The 15,075-nt window shown below is 35.2% G+C and overlaps 1 protein-coding gene across 14 annotated transcripts in view; it reads left to right on the forward strand.

Moving 5' to 3' along the window:
• The window catches only part of RBM26 (RNA binding motif protein 26), a 93,063-nt gene that overhangs the window by 42,082 nt on the left and 35,906 nt on the right, over positions 1 to 15,075 (forward strand). For 6 of the 14 annotated variants that reach the window (XM_080659466.1, XM_080659453.1, XM_080659455.1 and 3 more), the window contains exons 4-12: positions 1,075 to 1,163; positions 1,810 to 2,027; positions 2,980 to 3,240; positions 4,348 to 4,587; positions 5,006 to 5,176; positions 5,520 to 5,675; positions 11,280 to 11,391; positions 13,190 to 13,349; positions 14,637 to 14,801. In XM_080659466.1, the coding sequence (XP_080515592.1) occupies positions 1,075 to 1,163; positions 1,810 to 2,027; positions 2,980 to 3,240; positions 4,348 to 4,587; positions 5,006 to 5,176; positions 5,520 to 5,675; positions 11,280 to 11,391; positions 13,190 to 13,349; positions 14,637 to 14,801 (1,572 nt within the window). The remainder of the gene's footprint in view (positions 1 to 1,074; positions 1,164 to 1,809; positions 2,028 to 2,979; positions 3,241 to 4,347; positions 4,588 to 5,005; positions 5,177 to 5,519; positions 5,676 to 11,279; positions 11,392 to 13,189; positions 13,350 to 14,636; positions 14,802 to 15,075) is intronic. The other 8 variants (XM_080659464.1, XM_080659457.1, XM_080659465.1 and 5 more) reach the window with 3 other exon arrangements.

The raw sequence follows: 15,075 nt of genomic DNA on the forward strand, positions 1-15,075 counted from the left end.
CTCCCCCAGTGGGAGCGCACTGACCACCAGGGGGCAGCTCCTGAGTTGATCATCTGCCCCATGGTGGTCAGTGCATGTCATAATGACAGGTCATTCTGCCGTTTGGTCGATTTGCGTATTGCCCTTCTATTATATAGGATGGGAACACTTTTTGACAGTGAGCAGCTTTCACCCAAAGGGATGCTGTAGCAACTGGCATAAACTAGAACATGTTTATATTATCTATAGACTACCTACATCAGAATATCTTAGGGTTCTTGTAAAAAATGCAAATCTTAATGCCTATCATATTTCTAGAAGCCACATGTTCAGTATTTTCTGAATTTATTTATCCTCTAAATCCTTTTCTTTCTAGTAACACCTATTAATGTGCTATGAAAACAGTGTTCTCGGCAGTACAGCATGGAAAATTCTAGCTTAAACAAAGTAGCATTGAACAAGGGAATGTTTTTCAGGGCTGCTTTCTATTAATTATATAATGTGAATGAAGGTCTTTTGTAGGAAAGAGGAATATATTGCTGCCATACTACCATGAGAAACTGAAGCACTATTTTATTTTATATGTTATTTTCTCATATGTTCTATTTTTTTATGACTTGGTTAGTTCTAATGCACGCTCATATATTCCCTAATGTGTTCAGTGCCAAACCAAATCCATGAACCAAAACATGAATGTATGTTGGACTTTTGAAAGAGGAATAAAGTTGGATTTTCACTGATAATTTTTAAATGAGGACACTTGCTTAAAATGTTTTCTCTTCACTAATTATTATCTAAGATAAGCATTTATGAGTTTCTTTAGGTTCACTTTAACTTTCAGCATGCCTGTCTTCAGTGATTAAACTAAATGTATTTTGTTTAAGTGGCAATTTTGCTTTTATGTTTTAATATCAGTTAAGTCAGTGGTCGGCAAACTCATTAGTCAACAGAGCAGCAAACCGTGGCTCGCAAGCCGCATGTGGCTCACGAGCCGCAGTTTGCCGACCACCGAGTTAAGTCATTGAAATAGTAACATGGTAAGGAATGACTGTTGCTAAATCTTCTACACCTTTATTTTTATTTTTTGTATGTCAGATTATAAAAGAGGAAGAACGAGAGAAGAAGTTTTCCAGAAGGCTAAATCACAGTCCTCCCCAGTCAAGCTCCCGATACAGAGAAAATAGGTGATTAATTCATTGAACCATGTTTGGTGATTAGACATTGGTTATCTTTTACACAGCTGTTTAGACTTGATTATCTTTTACACGGGGGCAAGTAATGTCTATTTTGTTACTGGTTTAAGAAAGTGTAACTCAGTCTTTTTCTACCATTTATTAGTTATTCTTATTTTTATTCTTAACTTCAAATTCCAGTGAAATCTTAATGAGACCTTTTCTTGCCTGAAGTTTCCCTTTAATAAGAATTTATGATTTTTTTTCATTAAGGCTTCAAAGGCATTTAGAATACAGTGCATGTGATACATGCCTATGAGATAAGATATAAGTGTTCATATGTATAAATACATATATGTACAGATAATATGTACTGTAAGACATATGTATAGATACCTAAATGTATATATGCCTTTTTGTGTAAGACTAAGAATTAAGACTTTAAGAGATTTTTCCTTAAAGGAGTTTTAGAGTACTTGTTCTGCAGATCATGTTCAATTTTTATTGTTCGAGTTATTGTTTCATTTTCCTGTTTGTATTCTGATGGTACAATAAAGAATCATGATATTATAAGAATTAAATATGACTTTTGCATTTAGAGTTTTCCCTGTATCTACTTAAAAGTTATTTACATGAAAGTGATCATATATTTCTTTAGAAGTCGTGATGAGAGGAAAAAGGATGATCGTTCTCGTAAAAGAGATTATGATCGAAACCCTCCTCGAAGAGATTCATACAGAGACCGGTACAATAGAAGACGAGGGCGAAGTCGCAGTTACAGCAGGAGTCGGAGTCGAAGTTGGAGTAAAGAGAGGCTTCGTGACAGGGATAGGGATAGAAGCAGGACCAGAAGCAGGAGCAGAACACGAAGCAGGGGTAAATCATATATGCGTATATTTTCGTTGGCATTCTCTTACTGGGAAATACTTCTTATTTAAGGGCCATAAAACTTGTTTTAATTATATATCAGTTATACTTCAAAACTATGAAAACAGTTAAAAGTTTTCATTTCAGATGTGTGTAATTGCAAGACCATGTCATTTCCAACATGTATAATTTTTCTTGCAATGTGCATTAAAAGGGAGATATTATGACCAATAAAACAAATATCTTTGAGGAAAACACCTTTACTTAAGCTTTGATATTAGCTACCCTTGCAAACTTTATTGTACAGCCGTCTATTAAGTCTAGGAAATGATTTTGTAGCCTTTGTATAAACCCTGCACTTCTCTGTTACTCTTCTTTTAGAGTTTTCCCCCCTTTGATCTACATATACTAGGCCTCTCTGCACATTGCTTCGCTTAACGAATCTCCTTAATACCTTTTCTTTTTCCTTGGGACCATAAACAGCCCAGTTAATTTCTTTGTTTATGTTTAATATGAACTCCATTTTCTTCCTCTGCTCATTCATTCTCATCGTCAAGTGGTGTTCACTGTAAAAAGGCATGCTAAGATTTTTAGAAGGGTGACAAATATTCATTGCAGAAAAAATAACCATAGTTTTTTTTTTTTGGGGGGGGGGGCCTGAAATTATGCATACTAAGATTACAGTGAAGAAAAATTAAAAATCTATTTTCTGTAAATAGAACTTCAAGAAATTTTAAACTCATTAAGTACAGCGAATTTATGTGTGGTTTTATAGTTTAGGTCACATTGAAAAGAAATAGTTTTTCTTGGGACATGGTGTATTTATTGTTAGTTTTCAAAAGAAAAAGAGGGTTATCTAAAATTGGAACATTTTCTGTTTAGTGAAAATAGAACTATTTCTGCATCTGGGACATGGTTTTTTAAAAAAATAGTTTTATAAGTCATTTATATTTTGTTGCAGAAAGAGATCTGGTAAAACCTAAATATGACCTGGATAGAGCAGATCCACTAGAAAACAATTATACTCCAGTTTCTTCGGTACCTAACATTTCATCTGGTCACTACCCTGTACCTACTTTGAGCAGCACCATAACAGTAATTGCTCCTACACATCATGGTAATAACACTACCGAAAGTTGGTCTGAATTTCATGAAGACCAAGTGGACCATAACTCATATGTCAGACCACCAATGCCAAAAAAACGGTGTAGAGACTATGATGGTAAGTAAGCCTTACAACTGTTTTATGACATACTGAATTAATATATCCTGCTGACTAAATTCTGTAAGTTTAGGTTACACACAATTATTTAAAGACTTAACCTATTGGAAATAGTGGAAAATTAATCTTAAGCACTCATGAATTTCTCAATATTATTGAAAACCTCATTAATCACTGCTGACTATTGAATACCAATTTAAATATATTGTTTATTTGCATGTCTTAAGATATATTTGAAATTTATCAAACAAGACAATATTTATAGAATTACTTGTGAGGGAATCTGCTACTGAAACATTTTCTTCAAAGTTTGCGTTTTTAAAAATGAATGGTTATTGTCATGTAAGTAGAACCAGAAATGTGAATATCACCTATTTAAGAATTTATAAATGAAGATTCTTAAGGTTTTATTGTAAAAGTTTTATAAACTTATGAAAGCTATAGTTGAAGTGTTTATAAAGTTTTTTGTGAGATTTAAATACAGGAAGTATTTCTAATGACATATAAGTTTTATACCATCTTACTAGTTAGGTATACTCACTTTAATTTGGTGATATATTTTCTAGTGTATGTGTTATCTTTATTATGACTTGATAAATATTTTTAAATTACTGGAATTAGTAGGGTAGCTCTTGTGATATGGTTAATTACACTTGCCCTATATTAAGAAATACTTCGGTTTTTAAATACCTTACATTTATTGATTGATTGATTGATTGATTGATTGTATTGTTTGAAGTATTACAAATAGTAGTATGTATGTCTCCTTTTTTTTCCCCCATTGACCTCCCCGCTGGCCTCCCCTACCCCCCAGTACATGCCTTTACCTGCCCGCCCCACCTCCCCCCCCAGTGTCTTGTATCCATTGGTTATGCTTATATACATGCTTACAAGTCCGGTTGATCTCTTACAGCCTCCCCCCCCCCGCCAACCTCCCCTGCCTTCCCGCTGTAGTTTGACAGTCTGTTCAATGCTTCTTTGCCTCTGTATCTATTTTTTTCCCCCATTTCTTTTCTTTAAAAAATCTCGCCTCTGCAGACTCTTTTGTTAACTCATATGTCAGACCACCAAGGCCAGCACTTTTCATATTTCTCTTTTTCCTCACAGAAAAGGGTTTCTGTATGAGAGGAGACATGTGCCCTTTTGATCATGGAAGTGACCCAGTAGTTGTAGAAGATGTGAATCTTCCTGGTATGCTGCCTTTCCCAGCACAGCCTCCGGTTGTTGAAGGACCACCTCCTCCTGGACTCCCCCCACCCCCACCAATTCTTACACCCCCACCTGTGAATCTGAGACCCCCAGTGCCACCACCAGGCCCATTACCACCCAGTCTACCACCTGTCACAGGTAAGTAAATATGTTTGTTTGCCTGTATTTATTATCTGTCCATTTGTAATCTTTTTAAAAAGTTAATAGTTTGATGCTTGCTTTTATTAAAAGTATCTAAAGTAATTTTGTAGATGCTGGGAAACTAAGAGCAAGATATCCCCATTTAGACTATACACCTACTTTGCTTGACTATGCCAAACCTGTGATTTACTATGGTTTGGAGTAGCTCTGAATTATGCACAACCCCTGATAAATCCCAGCTGCCTGTAATATTTTATAGCTTAAGAGAAACCTGTTTTAGAAAACATTAAAAGGCTATTTACCCTAGAAAACTAAATTAGTTGTAAGAGCTTGATGTTTGTAGATATTATAGTTTGATAAATGAGAATATCATGTTTGGATATACAAATAACTTATTTTATTTGTTTGCTTTCAGATGATATTTCTTATTCTTTGGTTTTGACAGGACCACCACCTCCACTTCCTCCTTTGCAGCCATCTGGCATGGATGCTCCCCCAAACTCTGCAACCAGTTCTGTTCCTACTGTAGTAACAACTGGCATTCATCACCAGCCTCCTCCTGCTCCACCCTCTCTTTTTACTGCAGGTGCAGTTTTGGCCCTCTCTATATTTATGAATATAACTTTAGATGAGGAATTTTTAAATGTTTAGAGAGTGAATTACTCTAGCAGGTCTATTTTTCTCACTATAATTATATAGAATAAAAATGTAGACATGTTGAATTTACATTAAATGTAAGTCTTCAGTTATGTTTTTAAAAACTTACATTTTCTTTTAAATAACATTTTTATTTTTATAAAACTAAATTTTCTTTTTAATACATATGAAATATGTTAGCTTTGTATTAGTAACATATTACAGTTTACTTTTTCTGTTATCAATATAGAAATATTACAAAATGGAGTTTTACAATTGTTTTTTAATTACAGTTTTTGTATTACCAGATACATATGACACAGATGGCTATAATCCTGAGGCCCCAAGCATAACAAACACTTCCAGACCTATGTATAGACACAGAGTGCATGCACAAAGGCCTAACTTGATAGGACTGACATCAGGGGATATGGATTTGCCACCCAGAGGTACTATGATTAATCTTTCCTTATAATTTTTGTAATATCAAGCGTGACAAACATTTATAAAGAACAATTGGTCCTGTATTTATAGGTTGAGTAAAGGATAATGTTTGTTTCTTTCCTCAATCCTTTGGTCTCCCATGAGAGAAAAGGTAACAATGTATTTCTCTATTTATGGTGTTTCCAAGAGGAAAGAAATTTTACAAAAGTACGTATTTTCTAATGTAGCTTTTGTTGGGTATTTTTTTTATCATTTGCAGTCTTAATAGGTTTATTTAAACTCTTTAGAGTAATGCTTTAATTCTTAAAGATAGATTCTGTCACAGTTAATAATGAAATTAGCTGTACAAATTGTGCTTGATGTGTTTTTTACTTTTGATGTTAGAATTTGAAATTGGTTTGATTATAATGTTTTAAGCAAAAGGAATTATGTTTTAGGAAGTGACTAATTAGCTTTTAAAATTTTTCTTAGAGGAGACATTTTTTGATAAAATTTCTAAATGAGAGAAGATAGAGTTTAGACTGACACAGTCACAAGCTGAGGCAGCATGACTCCTATTCTAGAGGTACACATGGATATGGAGAGTCAGAGGAGGTGTAGAGCTTACATTAATTTGAAAGATTTGCTACAGATAATTGATACAGGGAAGTGAAGGATTGTTAGACATAATAGAAAATATTATGTACGCCAATCAAAGTGTCTTTTTCCCTATTTCAAATAGTTTTTAAATGCCATTTTCTTTCCAGCTTTTCTCCAATATCTTTTTTTTTCTAGTATGTCATGCCTCATCAAGCGTGAATAAACCCCAACTTAATTAACAGTCAATAACTATTGTGGTTTAGTAAACTTGTGATTATTTATACTTCGATTTATTTTGTTGTTGTTGTTTATTGAAAACTCTCAGATCCTGAGCATCTAGATACCTTGAGTATTCAAAGACCTTTTTGTGATGAAGATCATTTTAATATTTATCCAATTTAATTTGAGATCACAGGACAACATTTCATATGGATGCCAACCTTTTAAATTCTTCTTGCAGCATTCCAATAACTTATTAACAACAACAGCAGAAAGAAAGATTATTTTAGTTTGCAAAAAAATTTTTTTAACCGTTTCTTGTAATTGAAAAGTAGCCACTTGTGGCTGTTTATCCCCTAAGTCTCTTCTACCTGGCCAGTTCAGAGAAAACTTCTTTAGGTCACTATTTAGTACTTATTTTCTTTTTATCATGTACATACTCCTTGCTCTTGCTAGAACTCCAACATCAGGTCATCTCTTACCTTGCTCTTTTGGAATGGCATAACTATACGCTGCTACAGATCAGTATTTATTAGACCCATTCCAATGCCAGGTCAATTTTTTGTTGGTGATGAGAGAAGGAAGAGGGATCAAACCTCTTACATATAAATCTTAACCATGTAGAAGTTGGAGTGGTGGCAGTTTCAGCTCCACATGCATGTAAGTTACAGAAATGGACCTATTGAGAGATAAATGTCTGGTGTGCCTAGAAATTTGAACGCCTTTTCTCATGGAATCATACATAGTGATTGCTTTAATACTGTTCTTTAGAAACATCATGTACTATTTCTGTGAGCTGGTTTAGGGATATATTCTTTATTAATAACATTGTTTTTATGCATCACAAAACTGATTTAGCAACCCATTTATATTGAGTATTACCAGTACTTCTATTTCCTTTCTTTGGTCCCCCACCCTTCAAAATCTTTTCATCTGTTGCCTGTTTGGTTTAAAACTTAATGTCCTGGATTGTGATAGATAATTAAAAGCCTATGATATTGTTTATTATATAATTATTATATATTTCTAATAGCCTATAGATGGCCTTAATTTAAATTTGTCTAAGATTATTATATGATAATCATATTTTTATGCTTCATACTTTAAATTTACAAATAAAAAAATGTAGGTCCTTTGATGCCTTAGAATTCCGAATATTAATGTAACTTGGAGGCCTTGATAATTGTCCTTTCCATATTTCTAAGGAGGTGGGAAATTTAATAGATGCTACTTTATTGAATATAGGTAGGAAGAAGGGCTAAGTTTCCATTTGCTGTCAACAAAACCAATGCTGAAAATTTTAAGCAGAAAAATCATTTATTAAAATGAATATTGGGGGAAAAACACAGTACATATAGGTAATATGCACATTTGGTAATTGTATACCCAGAGGAACTTGCTTCTTTTTTTTTTTAACTCTTTTTAAAATAAATAACAAAAATATGAGTGAGAGGATACAGATGAATTGGAGCAAACACATCACAAATACCGAGGAAAAACACATCATTGCCTCTTAGTGAACCTTTAGGTAAATAACATATTAAAGGAAAAGAAGTATTGGATAGCTCAAAGACCTTTCCAAAAGAGCCAGTGAACCAGGCTTGTGAGGCAGGAATAAGGCCAAAAAGCCCATTGCAGGACTGATCCTGTGAAGATGCACTGGCCAAAGAAACTGCAGCTTGCACTGTGAACATCACCCATGCTAGATACTGGATATTTCTACCTAATCTGCTGTAGACATGTAGGTTGAGTCAAAGGTAGCCAGTGAAAGGGTCTAGATAAAGTGTATACACCCTAAAATACTTTTTAGAACCTGGAAGAATTTTGTGACTGGGAGAGAAGAGAGTAAGGGATATGGAGGGATGTAAGAGGCCAATTCAAGGCATTTGAAGAATTCTAGAGAAGAGATGAGAGTAGCTGGACTAGGGTAGTAACAGCAGGAAGTGAAAGATTTAAGGTTAGTGGAAAGGGTTGACAACACATCTAACTTACTGGACTTAGAATGGGTTTAATGGAGAAGGTGAAATTAAAGACACCAGGTTTCTGCTCTGGAAATTGGGCAGATGAAAAAAGCATGTAGAACAGTCTTTTCTTCTGTGTCATTAGTAATAGTGAGAAGCAAAGAAAGATGGAAGGAGGTGTACCCAAGTCTGAGAGCCTGACTGACATAGTTTCCAAATACACACCCCTTCCTTCTTGAGAATCACTACATTGATGAATGAAGCCATGGCAATAGATAAGATGTTTTAGGGAGGTTGTGTAGAGTGAGATTAGGAAGTCCCAGTAACTAACCTGGAGGATGCCTACACTGAAACAGTGGACAAAGAAAAAGGAGCTTACATAAGGCACTGAGAAAATCAATCCAAAAAGGCAGAGAAGAAAGCAGAAAGTATGGAGACATGAAAATCAAGGGAGAAGAATAAGAAGGAGGGGAAGATGATCAGCAGCATTAAATGCTCTCAAGAGGTCAAGTAAGAGAAAGATTGGAATGTATTTATAAGCTTAAGTAACAAGTGAGGACATCAGTAATTTTAGCAAGAGCAAGTTAAGTGCAATAGTGGAAGCAGCTGCCAGTTTTCAGAGAATTAGTGAATGTCTGGGTTGTAAGAAAGCAAAGTTAGCAAGTGTAGACATCTCTTAGGAAATAGCTGTTAGGATAAGGAGAGAGAGAATGCTGGAGCTGGAGGGAAAAGTGGTTTCAAGAGGTTTCTTTTTAAAATGGAATAATGTTGATGGGAGACATCAGCATGGAGTTTCCTCAAAAGATTAAATATGGATCTGCCTTCTGACACAGTGATTCTACTTCTGGGGATTTATCTGGAGAAATCCCAAAACACTAATTCAAAAGAATATATGCACCCTTATGTTCATTGCAGTATTATTTACAATGGCCAAATTATGGAAGCAACCCAAGTGCCATCAGTAGACAACTGGATAAAAAAGCTGTGGTTGATATATACAATGGAATATTAAAAAAGAATGCAATATTAATCATTTGCAACAGCATGGATGGACCTAGCAGTTATTATGCTCAGTAAAATATGTCAGAGAAAGGCAAATACCATATGATTTCACTTATATGTGAAATCTGAAGAACAAAATAAATGAACAAACAAAACTGAAACAGACTCAGATAGAACTGGTGGTTTCCAGGGGAAGGCAGGTTGGAACACTGGTTGAAAGAGGTGAAGGGACTAAGAAGCACAAATTGGTGGCTACAAAATAGTCAACAGGAAGTTAGTATATCATAGGAAATATAGTCAATAATATTGTGATAACAATGTATGTTGCCAGTTGGGGTACTGGAAATATCGAGGGGAACACTATGTAAAGAATATGGTTGTCTAACCGCTAAGCTACACCCAAAATCAATATATAATTAAAAAATGTTTATGGGAAGTGTCAGTTTAGAGGGAGAGGTTGGAGATGGAGGAAAGCAGCAGCGTTCTGGATACATATTGGTAGCTCTATATAGGATAAGTCAATGGCAGGAGAATCTAGAAGCAGAAGCTCAGGACAGTAGACTAGATGAAAAGTAATGCAAATTTGTATCAAGGTTTTCTCAGTGGGAATTGAGAGGAGATGTATGCAAGGTGAATTGAAGGGATGTGGGCAGAGTTAGAAACCAAATATGATTGGGGATATGGTAGTTTCATTAATTTAAATGTTTGATATTTAAAAACTACATTGATATGAAGATAATTTGTATTTTGTACATAATTTTAGTATACCCATGGGATTTCCAGATGAAGATGGCCAGAGAAAACCCAGAAGTTAGAAATTTAGGACTGGTCCTCAGAGCAGAGTTCACGAGTGATAGATTGATATGATCTACTGCATAGAGATTAGAGAGAGATGTAGCCATGAGAGAGATTGTGCTGAAACAGATCCCAAGTTCTTTTGGTTAGTTATGTGTTTAGAAATACTAAGAATAGAATTTCTACAACCACTTTTTATTCTATCTTTATATATTTTATAGGGATTAAGGTTTGCATGTTTTAAACTTTGGTGTCATTTGGGAATAATAGCTTAAAAAAACTGTATCAAAACCTAAGTAAATGTAGAGTGTTGATAGTAGATATTCAGTAGCTCTTTGGCATTGCATTTCAATCTTGAATATTTACCTTTTAAAATCATGTATGTTCTAATTATATTAATATGCTGGCGTTTAAATAAGCAACTCACTTCAATCACAACTCTTAAGTTATTAATTCTTAAAGGTCATATTTGTGGTAAGGGTGATGGTAAAGGGGAACGGTGACATATATTTCCACCATCCTCACCCACCATAGAGGTTGTCCACAGAGTCATATTTTATTTATTTATTTTCAATAAAGCCTTTGTTTTTTTTAAAAAAATCTTCATCTCAGGATATATTTATTGATTTTTAGAGAGGAAGAGAGAGGCAGACAAAGAGACAGAGAAACATTGATTGGTTGCCTCTCGTATGCACCCTGACTGGGGATTGAATCTGCAACTTATGTATGTATCCTGACCAGGAATCAACCTGAAACCTTTTGGTCTACTGGATGATGCTCCAACCAACTGAACCACCTGGCCAGGGCCAGAGTCATATTTTAATTTGACATGTGAGAATTACTAATTCTTCTTTAGTTAGGTTGAAGTGAATTAGAAATAAATTAAAATCTCTTAGATTACTACTATATTTGAATGTACGTTTATTTCTGTTTCTTCTAAAATATATATTTGGACAAAGTGCCAGAACTTTGTTTTTAATATGAATTTAAGGAAGTGTAGCTATGATAAGCAGAAAATATTAATCTGTTTTCTTTTATTTTCTTTTCAAACAGAAAAACCTCCTAATAAAAGCAGTATGAGGATAGTAGTGGATTCAGAGTCAAGGAAAAGAACGATTGGTTCTGGGGATCCTGGAGTTACTACAAAGAAGACTTGGTTTGATAAGTAAGCTGTCAGGGGAAATTGAGGAATTTTTGTACACAGTAATTTTTAGGGTAATTGGAGTATTATGACAGTATAGTATTATTTTTCAAAATAAATTTATATAATTTTGTTCTGTAGGCATTACCCCAGTAAAATGTAAATTTTCTAAAAATTTGTTAATTAGTTGTCTGGTACGTGGAAGGCATTTTCATATAGAAATGGTGTAGTGGTTAAGGACACAATTTTTCCACCTCCCCACCTATAAAATACTCCTTATATTAGAGATATCATTGAATATCCTATATAATAAAAGGATAATATGCAAATTGACCATCACTCCAACACACAAGATGGCTGCCCCCATGTGGTCAAAGATGACTGCCCCCATGTGGACACAAGATGGCCGCCACAAGATGGCCAGTAGGGGAGGGCAGTTGGGAGGGACCATGCCTGCAAGGGAGGGCAGTTGTGGGCAATCAGGGCAGTTGGGGGCAATCAAGCCTGCAGGGGAGGACAGTTAGGGGTGACCAGGCCAGCAGAGGAGGCAAGTTGGGGGCGACCGGGCCTGCAGGGAAGGGCAGTTGGGGGGGACCCAGGTCTGCAGGGGAAAGCAGTTGAGGGGGGACCAGGTCTGCAGGGGAGGGCAGTTAGGGGTGACCAGGCTGGCAGGGGAGCAGTTAGGCATCAATCAGGCTGGCAGGGGAGTGGTTAGGGGGTGATCAGGCTGGCAGGCAGAAGCAGTTATGGGCAATCAGGAAGGCAGGCAGGCAAGCAGTTGGGAGCCAGCAGTCCTGGATTGTGAGAGAGATGTCTGACTGCCCGTTTAGGCCCAATCCTACCTGGATTGGGCCTACCTGGATCGGGCCTAAATGGGCAGTCGGACATCCCTCGAGGGGTCCCAGATTGGAGAGAGTGAAGGCTGGACTGAGAGACACACACCCCCGTGCACGAATTTCGTGCACCGGGCCTCTAGTTACCCATATAAAGGATAGTCATGAGCTTGTTATTAGGGAAGAAAGTGTGGGTCATGTCTGAGAAGAGGCATTAGCCTGGGAGCAGTTAAGAACTAGAAAGGGATTTTAGGCGGGGGCTTGGCAGTGGGGACTAAGGGGAAGGCTAGATAGGGACTGAAGTTGTAAAGGAAGGGCTTCAGTGAAAGAGGTAAGGAATCAGAATGTTGGGGTGTTTATGATGATTCATTTATAAACTTTCATGTTTGAGGAGAGACTAGGATCACACATTTTTAGAGCTTTGTAACATCACTTAAAGGTAGATAATTTCTAGTTCTGGCTCTGGCTTTAATTCTGTGATTTGAGGCAAGCATTGTAACAACCTCTCAGGGCCATAGTTTTATCCTTTTTTCCAGGTGTCAAATGTGTGGCCTACAGTTCTGAATTTTTTTTTTTTTTAAGTTGAGAAGCAGTTGAGACAGTCATCCCTACCTTTTAATCAAGGTTTTAAAATAGGATACATTTCAGTAAGCTAGCTTTTGCAGAAATGGAACAAAGGTTATATATGCAAATTGACTGAAATAGGGTGCTAGGACCTTTCCTTATAAGAATTTTACGTTGGAGTAGATTGAAAGTGCCAAATACAAGTGATATGAAAGAGCCCTTCTCAGTTGGCTTTCATGAAAGATGTGAACATTTACTAATTTGGAGACTTTATTTTTTTTAAAAGAAAATTTAAATGTCCATGATCAACCAGTAATTTCAATTTTAAAAAATAGAACTTAAATAGTAAAATGTCATTTCTTTGTACTTGATAATGGGATAGGATATATAAATGAATGTATTAATTAACTTGATTTTTGTTACAGACCAAATTTTAATAGAACAAACAGCCCAGGCTTCCAGAAAAAGGTTCAGTTTGGAAATGAAAACACCAAACTTGAACTTAGAAAAGTTCCACCAGAATTAAATAATATCAGCAAACTTAATGAGCATTTTAGTCGATTTGGAACTTTGGTTAACTTACAGGTAAGAGCTATGAAGTGATTCTGTTGTCTTTGCTTAATTATTTAGGGAGATAACAAGTCATTAGTTAGATTATTTTTGCTGCCTCTGTGATGGGATACATTTAACAGGTGGGGCCCAGATACCATGTAATCCATAATTAGCTGAAACATTTGCTTTTTCCTGTACCATTTTTGAATATTTTTCAAGATAAATATCAGTGTAGTTTGTATTTGACTTCACCTAAAGTTAGACCTTGGCTTTGGTGGATATAACTTGTAAGGTTATTTAGTATTGAGCTTACATTGTGTAATATGTAAAAGTGTTGAAATAATATTGGGCTTTCTTTTTTCAGTTCTTTTCAATCAAAATTATTTGTCATCGCCTCATAAAAATAATAAATTTTAGAGAGTACAGCTTAAGTTGATTAATTTGGAAAATTTTGTTTTATTGCCATTTAAAATAATATAAAAGTAATAGATGAAAATTGCATGCTTGGTTGTGGCAGGGCAATAGAAATTTATATAGAATTTTTAAAAAATGCTTCTACGTCAACTCTTTGTGTCCCTTACATTTCTCTTCCCATATATCCCCATAATATAGTTACATTGTTAACAATTTACCATGCATTATTCTAGATTTTTTTGTTTTGTATTTCTGTATCTATCGGCTTATCAGTCAATCAACACGCACCCTTAAAAATGTATATATTTGAAAGATATGGACCCATCTTATACACATTACCCTGTAGTTATTTGTGAATATCTTATATGGCTATTTAATTGATCTATCACATTTAGATTTAGACAAAAAAGTTTCTGGAATATTTTTTCTCACACAATTAACTACACTGGTAATATTAAATTTAAGAGAATTTTCAAAACCAAAAGAACAAAAATTTGAAATGAAAAGCCTTGTATGTACTACTTACTAATATGAGTCTGCAGAATCATATGCTTTTTGAATTCAGTTTACTTATGTGTAAAATTTATTTTTTTCTTAAATTTTCTTGCACTCTTTTTTTGCTTTGGTAATCCTCACCCGAGATATTTTTCCATTGATTTTTAGAGAGAGTGGAAGAGAGGGGGAAAGACAGAGAGAGAAAAACATTGATGTGAGAGAGACACATTGATTGGTTGCCTCCTGCACTCTTCTGGAGTGCAAGTAGGTTATGGTAATAGTTTAGATTTAAGGAAGTATAAAGATAGAATCTTACATAGGAGGACCAATATTTTATTTGTTGAGGAATTTTACTATATGAAACAACAGATTCATTTGGAAATTCACTGTTCTTAATATTTGACACCTTAGGTTGCCTATAATGGTGATCCTGAAGGTGCCCTTATCCAATTTGCAACATATGAAGAAGCAAAGAAAGCAATATCAAGTACAGAAGCAGTTCTAAACAATCGCTTTATTAAGGTATATTGGCACAGAGAAGGAGGCACCCAGCAATTACAAACTACTTCTCCAAAGGTAAGAGAAATTTATGTGAAATTAAATGCTCATAGAGAGCGCTTAGCATAGTATTTAAGAGCAGAGGCATTGCAGTCAGGTAGACTTTTTGAGTTTAGATCCTGCCTCAACCATTTTTAAATATATAGACTTGAGGGAGTTATTTAATCTCTCTTCTTTCATTTTATTGTGAAGTTAAGCCCTAGTTTATTAGACAATTAAAAGATATGTGTAAAGTATATAGAAAAAAGTCCCAGGTATATCAGAGACACTCAGTACATGATAGCTTTACTTA

The sequence above is a fragment of the Plecotus auritus genome (assembly GCF_963455305.1).
Source record: "Plecotus auritus genome assembly, chromosome: 3".
In the NCBI taxonomy this organism is placed as follows: Eukaryota; Metazoa; Chordata; class Mammalia; order Chiroptera; family Vespertilionidae; genus Plecotus; species Plecotus auritus.